At 49.0% G+C, this 11,062-nt stretch overlaps 1 protein-coding gene and 1 non-coding gene across 2 annotated transcripts in view; both read left to right on the plus strand.

Annotated features, from left to right (window-relative positions):
* The window catches only part of VPS13D (vacuolar protein sorting 13 homolog D), a 272,477-nt gene extending 261,815 nt beyond the window's left edge, over positions 1 to 10,662 (plus strand). The window contains exons 69-70 of the mRNA XM_081491462.1: positions 4,877 to 5,117; positions 6,704 to 10,662. Of these exons, the coding sequence (XP_081347588.1) occupies positions 4,877 to 5,117; positions 6,704 to 6,835 (373 nt within the window). The 3' untranslated portion in view covers positions 6,836 to 10,662. The remainder of the gene's footprint in view (positions 1 to 4,876; positions 5,118 to 6,703) is intronic.
* Positions 5,263 to 5,406, plus strand: LOC145508157 (small nucleolar RNA ACA59). Its single transcript, XR_014055412.1, has one exon. It is a non-coding gene; the product is annotated as a small nucleolar RNA ACA59 (small nucleolar RNA).
* Positions 10,663 to 11,062: the final 400 nt, after the last annotated feature.

Below are 11,062 nucleotides of genomic sequence, written 5' to 3' on the forward strand. Positions count from 1 at the left end.
TGTGTCGCTGGGCCACTTGATCTCAGCCGAGCCAGGCTGCTCCCTTGTCCCTTTGGATTGTGCCCTCAGTTCTAGCTGTTTGTCTGCTCCTCCTCTTTTTTTTTTAACTCTTTATTGAGATTTTTTTTTTTATACAAGAAAGTATAAAAAGGAGAACAAAAATAGCCTATAAACCCACTGGCCAGATTAGTCCTTTCTCTTTTTGATGAAATAAACTCATGTACACAGTTATTAGCAAATTCAAAGAGTACAGAAAAAATCAAGAATAAAATTCTCCTTTCTTGCCCCCTTTGTTATGCATACTGTGATATTTGATATATACTCTTCTTAAAAAACTGTATATAGAAATAGAAGTCAGAACTTTTTTTATCTGAGCACAGGTTATACTGTTTATTCTAATAGCATATAATTATAAATAAAAACTGTAAAGTAATATATGCAATCTCAAAACAAAAATAGAAAGATCAGACTTTTTGAGGAGTGCAATAGAATTCATTGCTTGCATTTTCTAAACCAGGAAATAATCTGTCAGTAATCATTAACACTCCTGGAATAAGACAGCTCCAAACTCTTCTGATTGTGAAATGACTGTAGAGCATGGAAAATACAGATATATAAATATTAATAGAGTTGATAAAACAAAAACAAACAAAACCCCAAGAGAGTGGGGGAAAAAAGAAAGAAAATCAGTTGAAAAGGCAAATTTAATCAAATGGCAAATTTCTCTCCCTCTAAGGAGCAATCAGTTGGTCCTGAACCTCTTTCCCTGTGGCCTCTTAGATGGGACACACATTTCTCCAACCTGCCAAGTGAGGACTTGTAGACTCGCAAGGGGACCTTCTCCACAGGATCAGGATAACTTGGCATCTGTTGTCAACGGAAGAAAGAAATAACAACAGCCACCCTGGTTGTGCATGTAGATTGGTTCTAGTCATCATGGTGGCCCCTTGGAGGAGGTATGGTGATCCTTGCTCTACACATGACAGCAGGCAGCTCTGAGCCAAGCCTTGTGGCTGGTGACAGGCAGAGCCAGCTGTCACCGAGGATTGGCCTGTCCCAATGGCACACTGGCCATCGTACTTGGAAACAACATCACTACCTGCCACAGAGCAAGAGGGCTGAAGCTGTTGTTGACAGCGACTTTGTTGTTTGTGGTTTGGGATACTGTTCATCGTAGCGGAGCTGCTTCTGCAGCGTTGAACCTTGCTGGGCTCGCCCACTATTAGAACCTGTCATCTTGGAGAGTGGTGTAAGCCATGTGTCACAGCCTTCCTTTCTCTGAGAATAAACTTTCTGAAGTTGGTACCAAGGTCAAAACATCCTCTTTCTCTCCTTAAAGGAGAGTCATAAGTGAAACTTTTAACCAAAGTCTAAAGATCCTGATTTTTTTTTAATAGAATCATTCCTAGTGCCCACAGAACACCAGATGTCTTCTCTGGTTCTCTATATTTGAAGGGTACGGCTTACCCAGAGGCTGTGTGTCTCTGGCCATGGTTTTTCACCCTCCCTCCTTCTGAGTTAATAACAGAGGGTAGAAGGACACACTCAGGATCCACCTGAGGTCACATGGCTTTCCTTCCCACGTCATCCCACAATGGTTTGTAATGGCCACCCATTCGTGGGCCAAGAGCAGCCTATGTGAAGCGGGGGGCGTGCAGGTGTGTCTAGACTTGGCTTGTGTGAGGTCTTAGCCTCTCAAGTGACACAAAGGAAAGGCGCTCAGGCCTTCTGCAGAGGACAGCCAGGCAGGGAGGGGGATGCCATGCTGTGACAATGAAGTGACAGGCAGCGAATGGGACGAGATGTGCTGGGAGCGCTCACGGGTTCAGCTTCTCTTGTCCCATTGAGTTTTGGTTCCTCTCTGTCCGTGATAGATTTGGGGTTGGTCTCCCTTACAGGAGGGGACCCATAATCTGGAGCTCAGTTTTAATTATTCTTTGTTGTGGTTTCTAGATTTTGTGTGTGTGTTTTTTTTTGTGTATGCTATTATGATGAAACCCAAAGCGTTAGTTGTTGGTTGTGAAAGTTCCAGGGAAGCATTGAGAGGAAAATGGAGGGAGAAACAGCTGTTGGCTAAGTTGGTGTCCAGGTTCTTGCTCAGACCGAGGGCTGTGACCCTGGCGCTCCAGCTGAGTCCCCACTGTCTCCCTCTCCCCTCCCCTCAGTTATACCCTTGACTCCAATCTGCTTTTGGTTTGAAAAGACTAGAACATGTCATGTAAATGTCCAGAACTTACTATCTATATTAGCTTCAAGGTATGAATGGGCTCCTGGGCTCACAGAAGAGAGATACGTGCGGATTTACAAACTGTTCCCCTCCCCTCATGTTTCTCTAATGGACGTGAATTCTTTTGACGTTAAATTTTGGCCATGGATTTACTGACTTGTGATGGAAGCTCTCTCTCTCAGATTAAGAAACTGAGACACAAAGACAGCAGCTGGCCCTGCTGGAGCTGCCCCACCCAGTGGGTCTCCCTGCCCGCTCAGCATGTGTCCCCTCCGCCATGTGGGGTGGCTCTGAGTCAAGCATCCCAGCTCAGAGCCACCCTTCCTCCTCCCTTCCACCCAGAAGTCGTGCTGGCCGGACAGAGGACTTGCACCATCTGTGGCCTCTTAGAAGGGAGTCTGTTTTAAAGAGGCCCACTATGGAAAGGGCTCTAATAATGTCAGCCACCCAGGTGAGGGGTGTCAGAGCAGCTGCCCTGATGGAAAGACCTCAGCCTTCTTAGAGGCTGTGCATAAATGTCAGCATCACCACGTACCAAACGGGAGAGGGGAGGCGCGGACGATGGGACAGAAGCTCTGCCTCCTGTGCTGGACCAGAGGAAAGAGAACACTCCTCAACTGGATTTTTAATGCTCATCTTGCCCTCACCCTAATCGTGGTGGCTGACTCTGGGGAGCTCCCCTGAGAACCTGTTACAGCCTCAGTCGCCACGTGCCTGGCCCACTCGTGCTCAGAAGCCCTGGGCCATTTTCGGTTTTTAAACTAGTTTCCCGGCAAGTTCCAGCCGGTCCCCAATCCTTCCTTTCTGTGCCAGGAAGCTTTTTTCATCTCTGTCTGTCTCTATCTCTCACCTTGTCTTCCGCTGGACCAGCTATCTGAGATTTTACTCGGCCTCTTTAAGTAGTGCTGCTGCTCCCTGGACACCATCCGAGCCTGGGATGTGGGAAATTCTCTGCTGAGTGGCCTGAACACCAAAAGCTGCTGGGTATTTCTCCTTTTGGCATTGAGACTTTACAAGTCTACATTCTTGGCATTGCCAACCAGTCAGAATAGAACAATAAACCCCCATTTTTTTGTCATGTGAGGCTATAATTAAAATTTTAGCTGGAACCAGGCAGAATTTTACTGAGTGCTAAGGGGGTGGCCGACTCAGTGGTGGGTGCTCAGGGAGACATGGGCTTGGGGGTGGACTTTAAGAGTACATCAGCTTAGCCAGAGAGCTGAATACTTATCCAGGACACACAATGAGAACAAACTAGTGCTTAGCGGTGCTCTGCTAAGAAGGTAAGCAAGGAAGCATTCAAAAGTGGGAGTGGGGTTGAGTGTTTCTGGGGAAGCTTCAGAGAGAAGTTGGAACTCTTGAATCCTCAGGCTTGAGGAGGAGGTAGAGGGCTGAGGGATGCGGTGTGTTCAGAGTTGGGGGCTCTCTGAGCCCAGAGGTGAGCGGGGTCCTGGAGCCAACTTGGGATGGAGAGAGAACCAGCCTGTCCAGCTGCGGGCAGGCCTGCTCTGTCCCATCAGAGTTTGGCGACCGCTGACCCCAGAACAAAGCCATCCTGGAACCCAGTCCCCGAGCCGTTCCAAGGGAGCGGTGGCTCCGAGCAACTGCGATGTGGCAATTCCTCTCAGGACATCGGGCACCAGGGGGCCAGGGCCTGACAGCCAGCCTGTCGTCAGCTCTTAGTATTCCAGCCGTCTTTCCCTGTCCCCCGACGTGGCCGCTCCATTGTGGAAGGCTGTCACAAGAGGCAGCGGAGGCAGCCAGGCCTGGGAGGGCTGTCACAGCCGTTTCCAAGGGTCACTGCTCTTCATTGTAGCCAAGCTGAGGGCTTTGACGTGCATAAATTCCCACTTTAAATCCGCGGCTCCAGGGAAGAAGAGATTTCTTTTCTTTTTTTCCTGAGTGGCCCCGAAGCCTCTAGAATTGATGACTGAGAGTTATGAAAGTCAGGATTATAGCTTTCCCTGAGAAAGCACACTTCCTAACAACTCGTGGAGTTCTGAGAATGTGGCGGTGGTCTCACCAGTCAGTCCCCTGTCCCTTAAAGTGTTGAGCTGAGACCAGGTGACCTCCTATTAAAACCATGACAAAAAAGAAGTAGACGTAGATGTTCAGATAGAGAAGGCATGGCATCCTCTCACGCGTCCAGTTTGGTGACCCATTTAATCCCACTCCCCACTTCCACCTCCATCAACCCTTCCCCTCCCCCACCCTGCCTTCACAGAGAAGCTTCTCAGCTGCTATTTCATCAACAGACCTTTCAAAGCATTATGCTTTCTTCCTCTCTTTTGCCCAACAAAGCACTGTTACAGTTTCCTCTAAGCCTCGTCCTATGAAAAGGCCATAAAACTGTTTTCTCTCGTTGATACGGTTGGTCCTATTTATTGAGCCCCCTGTGTAAGGTCCCTGTGCTATGCATGCCGGCCTCACAGCAGCCCTGAGAGGCCAATGCCACTTTTATTCCTAACTGACGGACAAGGAGATGGGGGCTTGGAGTGGGTGAGCCACCCGCCCACGGGGCAGTGAGCGAGGGAGCCTGGCTGTAAGGTCGGTCCCCAGAGACCAGGGCCCACATGGAGCCTCAGCCCTGCCTCGAGGAGCAGCCCTGAAGCCCTGCATGCCCTCCTCACTCCCCCTCTCCCTCCACAGCTTCATAGCCGTGGAGAACATCGACAGCTACTGTGTGCTCATCTCCTCCAAGGCTGTCTACTTCCTGAGAAGTGGGGACTATGTCGACCGAGAGGCCATTTTCCTGGAGGTCAAATATGACGATCTCTACCACTGCCTCGTCTCCAAAGACCACGGGAAAGTGTACGTGCAGGTCACCAAGAAGGCTGTGAACACGAGCAGCGGTGTGTCCATCCCGGGCCCTTCTCACCAGAAGCCCATGGTGAGTGCACACCTGACCCGTCTCCCAGGCCCGCCACTGCCCTGCAGATGCTTCTCAGTGAAAAGGCATTTGCAGCACGTGAGGCTTAGGCCTGGCTGCTGTGAATCCCCAGGGGTCCTGCTTCTTAGTCCCGCAGACAGAAGGTGCTCAGTGTGGTGGATGGGGTGGTGCTGCCCTCTCAGCTTCACCGCTGCTGACCCTAGGCAGGTTGCTCAACACATGAGCCCTGGTTTCCCCTCCTTACAGTGTAGGTAGGACTCCTGCCTCTGAGCAGCTGTGAGGACCAGCTGATATGATGCATGCGGCTGTTTTATTCCTAAAATGGGCCTCTTCAGTGCATTGGATCTAAGATGTCAGAGCACATGCTGGCTTCTTCCTAACTTCCCCTCTAGAATAATTGGAAGCTAACTTTTTTCCTGCACCAAGAAGCAATATGTAGCATAGGCCCCCACACAGGGTAAAAGCTCAGTAAATATTTATAGACAAAATTTACACTTTGCCTCCAAAGGCTACAAGATACTGTTATGGCAGGACTTTATTAAATAATGCCATTCCTATTAATAACCAACATTCATTAAGGGCTTACTATGTGCCAGGCTGGATTCTGAGTACTTAAAGATTATTTACTGTTGTACTGTTATTTGCCCCACTTGACTGGTAAGGAGGCTTGGTGAGGACAGGTGGCTTGCTCAGGGTTACCTGGCCAACACCGGAAGGAGCTGGGATTCAAAGCCACGTGCCTGCGAGGCACCAGAGCTGGTGGCCTGGACTAGGTCACTGCTTCTGCTCAGAGCTCAGCAGACCCATGTGAGGGGACCCCATCTCCAGCCATGTTCTCACTTGGAGTCTTTTCAGGAACCCCAGGTGTTAGCTATGGTCATCTTTCACCTGGAATGCTAGGATTTTCAAGCCTGCATTCGAGAATGACATACCATTCAAAATGGCCCTGCTTATCTCAGTCTTTCTGCAGATCAGAAACCGCAACCAGCCTGACTGAGCCTCTCTCCCTTGACCTTCTCCCTGCCCAGGAATGTGCTTGGGTTTGGTTTGGCTTGTGTGGGTTCCCCTGGGGTCATTGGCTTAGGTTAGGGCCGGTAGATTAACTGAGTTAACACCCAAAAGCCTGAGTATTTCCACAAGTTCCTTTTGGAGGTGGGGAGCCTTGCCCAGCTGCCCTTTCACCCTTTCAAGGCAAGCAAGCTTACTCCATAAGAAAGGCCTCAAAGCGTTTGTGTGCTTTGAACACCAGCAGACTTTAGATTTGAATCCCAAGTCTTTGTTCTCACTTGTTCTCACCTCAGCTGATCCTCACACCTCAGAGCACAGCAGTCTCTCAGTTACAGGGAGTCCCAAAGGTCGGGGGATTGTGGGTTGGCTGCACAGTCACCCTGGAGTCCACCCCAGACCTCAAGTTGGTATTAACTAGGAGTATGGCCCTGGGGATCTGTTTCTTAGAAGTACACCCATACTGTTCAGATCCACAGTCAGGCTGGAAGCTACTGCCTGGATTTCAGTGGCTCGCGTCCTGTGCTTCTGTTTGGCTTCCCACTGTGGGGACAAGTTACTCATTCTGTCCTTTTCCTCAGGTCCATGTGAAATCAGAGGTCCTCGCTATCAAGTTATCACAAGAAATAAACTATGCAAAGAGCCTTTACTATGAACAGCAACTAATGTTAAGACTCAATGAAAACCAAGAGCAGTTGGAGCTGGACTCCTGAGAAACCCCAGCTTCCGGATGGACATTCCCAAAGACAGACCCCAAACCAATCAGGAGGAGAGAGGCCCATGGGCTTGGCTTAAATTTGAGGAAACCAGAATAAGGTTTGGGGGACGATATCAAGAGGGGAAGTAAATACTGATGAGGGGGTGCAGATGGAACTGTATTCATTTGTGGGGCAAGGAATTGCTTTAGATTATGGGGAGGTAATTTTTAAAAGACATTGGTTGAATAACGTTTGAAAAAAAAAGCGTACCAAGATCAATCTAATTTTTAGATTGCCCTGTATTTTAACATGTATATATTGATGTATATACAGCTATGTGTTTGTAAATATATAGAAGCGTTTCTGAACAGGAACTAGGATGTGTGTAAAGGATTGTTAACTGTAAAGTAATATAAAATTATATTGGATCTTCTATTGCACTAATTCTACACGTCTAATTCAGGGTACTATCCGTGAAGAGGGGATTCTTGCAAGTTGCAGAATTTTATGTCTTAGTCTGGGAAATGAGGGTGTTCACAGTCAGGTGGGCTGAGGTGAGGTGATGGGTTACATCAAGAGTGACACCTTTGACACCTGTGCTCTTCCAGGCAGCAGCAGCAAACCAAAGTGTCCAGACCTAGAGCTGGCCCTCGACGAGGCTTAGGGGAGTGACTCAGATGCATCTTTTATTGATTTCTCCCCCAGTTTAAGGATGGTTCTTAAGAGTGTCGCATATTATTTTTTATCTGCCTAAATCTCTGGCTCTCTCCTGACTGGTCTTGCCAAACTTTGAGGTGTGTTCTGTTAGCACACGTGCACACACACCAGCATTACAAGCTTTTCTTGGGTTATTATCATAGAGGCCACTCTGAAACACTGGTAGACTCTGATAACTTAGAAGGGGAAAAAACCCCACAGAACTGGGTGACAAAGCAAAAGTCCAGAAACTTACCGAAACCCACAGTAAGAATGTCCTCCCTCCGAGCAGCGGTCAGAGGGGAAGGACCTAGGACTCTCTTCTTCCTAATAAAGCTGCAGACAGACTCCCAGCTCTGCAGTCCTGGGGACCCAGTGACAGTAACACTGAGATGAGAAAGGAGAAGGAGAGAGTCAGAAAAGGAAATGAAATCTGAGTATTAAAAAGCTGTTTTGTAAGTTTGAGGCCAAGATTTGGCCAAAATAACTCTTGCCCTTGGTTTTAAATTCTAAATAGTGGCAAGGTGTGGAGGGAGTGCCCTCTTCTTCCTGGGTCTTGTTTGCAGGGTTTTCTCTTTTCTGTATGGAATAACCAAGTTGGGGAGGGGTAGGCCTCACTCTGGAATGAATGACTAGACTTGTGATTTTTTTAAATTTTTATTTTAATAAATCTATTCAGTCTCTACAACCATGTCTAACGTAGCTGAGATCTACAAGGACCCAGGGGATCAGTGGATGTGTGGAAGGTTTTGGGGTTTATAACTCATGACCCAGATCCTTCCAAGACACAAATGAAGCTAATCTGTCTTTCTTTACCCCCTTGGGTGTGGGTGTGGGGGTGTGTGTGTGTGTGTGTGTGCGTGCACGCGCGCGTGCGCATGTGTGTGTGTTCAAAGAAACAGGAAGGGAGCTTTAACCCAAGTGCTTAGTGCTTTGGCAAAGCAGTGTCTTCAAGGCTCATCTTGAGCGCCAGGATTTATATATGATCTTCACTGAACTGTCTTCGTGGACAGTAGGGTTGAAACCTGGCTCTTGAAGGAGGTGTGTTTTTAGTTGTTTGGTTGGTTGGTTGGTTTTGCCAGGCAGCCGTTGTGGCAAACCTGCAGGCAGGTTTCTCGTCCTCTTCAACAGCCTCCTGCCCTGCACCCCACAAGTGTGGCTTGTGGTTTTTGTCACCAGTCACCCACTGCCTGAGATCATGATCTCCTAAGGATGCGACTCTCAGAGGGTTGCTTGTTTGCATCAGTGAGCCTTCTGTCACTTTCTGGAATGAAGTCACTTGGAAGTTCTGTTGGATTGAGGTGCTTGGTGTTAGGATTATAAAGGAAACTTGCCTTGGGCCCCAGTGGTACCCGGCATCCTCTGCCCGTGGGAAGTTGGTTGAGGGCTGCAATGTGGAACGGTGCTTCCCGGAGACTCCGAGAGGGTGCTCAGATGCCCCCCTCCCAGCCGCTTTCTAATCTCATCAGTTAGAAACAGTGGCCTAGCTCCTAATTGCACAACCTCCTCTGACATTGTGCCTTAGAAGAGGCAGATGTTAAAATGGGATCCAAAGACCAAACGGGGTGAGGTTGGGGTTGGTGGGTGCCAACTTAGCTTCTCAAACTCCCTCTGCCCTCTCAGCCCTCATGCCAGACATGGGGTAAGGTTTCAGGGGCTCTGGAGAGTTTCCTGGTTTGCCTGGAAAACATCCAAAGCTTTAGAGGAAGCAGGCCCTGGCTGTGGCTACTAAAGGCCCCATTTCTTTTAACATCAGTGTTTAGCCAGCGATGGCCGAGTCTTTGTTACAGTAATTTTCTACCGATTTTCTTGCTGCCTCAAGTACCCAGTTCCACTCCCAGGAAGAAAAATAAATTGAATCAGGAGAAACCAGGCCAGCAGAAAGCAAAGTCCCCTTGATGCCCTGACCCAGCACATCCAGCTACATCGCTGACCAATCAGAGCTGCTTTTGTTCGCCCACCAGAAAGGCTGGCCAGTCAGTGCTTCCTGCACCCGGGCCCGCTCACCACCAACCCAGAAATGGAAACGCAGCCTCTCATCAGTTTGAGTGCCTCGCCCGCCCGGTGGTGAGGGTGCAGCTCGGAGTTCGGCCGACTCCTGGGCCACTTTGTTTATAAGCCTCATCTGTGCCTCAAAATAGCATAGCAGCTGCTTATAAAATCCCAAAAATAAAGTTCTGGGTCACCGCTGTGTGAGCACCCTCACAGCCCCCAGTCTGTTGCGACTCTAGAATCTGTTCATGTCAAGTCGTTCTTTCTCTTCCTGTGGAATAAAAGGCTCTGTTGACTTCCAAACATGTTGTTTCCTTCTGGAATCTTGCTGGCCCGTAGATTCTAGAACCATCGCCGATGACAGATGCCAAACATCTGACGGTGTTCACAAGCACACACAGCCTCTCCCTCACTCCAGGGAGGCGCGTTCCCAGGCCAGCCCTGCACCTCGGGCCTTTGCCTAACTTCCTGTCTGCCGGGCCCAGGCTTCGTGCTGACCACACTCTCCCCACCTCTGTGAGGTAACCAGTCCAGGCCCTGACAGGATGGAAGGTGTCATGTCCTAGAAGGAGACTACAGGAGGAGCGGTTTGGTCACGTTCATGGTGCCTATGTGGGCTTCCCTGATAGCTCAGTTGGTAAAGAATCTTCCTGCAATGCAGGAGACCTAGGTTCAATCCTGGGATTGGGAAGATCCCCTGGAGAAGGGAAAGGCTATCCACTCCAGTACTATGGCCTGGAGAATTGCATGAACTGCGTAGTTCATGGGGTCACAAAGAGTCAGACACGACTGAGCAACTTTCACTTCCCTTCACTTCACAGTGCCTACTTGGTATTACTGGACAGGTCAGGAAGGCAACTAGGCAGGCACTGGAGCCTGGAGTTCCAGAGATGAGTCTGGAGTTCCAGAGATGAGTGCAGGCCAAAAGTGCAAGACTGGGAGTCATCGTGCAAGTGACAAGTGGAGCCTGGAAGGAATCCTCAAAGGAGTGGGCGGAGGGTGGGAGCGGTGAAGAAAAGAGATCCTGATCTGAGTCCTGGGGTCCCCAAAGTTTAAGAGTTTAGGCAGATGGAGAGAAGCAGCACCTTCCAGAGATGGATATGCAGCTGGGAGGGTATGGGTCCTAGAAGCAATTGTAGACACCAAAAGAAAAAGAAGCTTCCCAGGTGGCTCAGTGTAAAGAAACTGCCTGCTGATGCAGGAGACGTAGGTTCGATCCCTGGCCTGGGAAGATCCCCTGGAGAAGAAAGTGGCAACCGACTCAGTATTCTTGCCTGGAGAATCGCATGGGCAGAGGAGCCCGGTGAGCTACAGTCCAGGGGGCCGCAAAGAGTCAGACACAACTGAGCGACTGAAACAACAGCAAAAGGAAGAAGGGAGCCTGCTGCAGAATTTCCTGTTGAAACTTTTAAACATCAGATCTTACGTGTTTGCAAACATACAAATGCAAAACAAAAACATAAGCTCATATCTGTGTTATAGCATATGAGGCTGACCTCATGGAAGTGTGTTCTCACTATGCTGATTAGATACAGACATGGAACACAGATATAG

This window comes from Giraffa tippelskirchi, chromosome 5 (assembly GCF_054371585.1).
Source record: "Giraffa tippelskirchi isolate mGirTip1 chromosome 5, T2T-mGirTip1v1.2.pri, whole genome shotgun sequence".
NCBI lineage: Eukaryota > Metazoa > Chordata > Mammalia > Artiodactyla > Giraffidae > Giraffa > Giraffa tippelskirchi.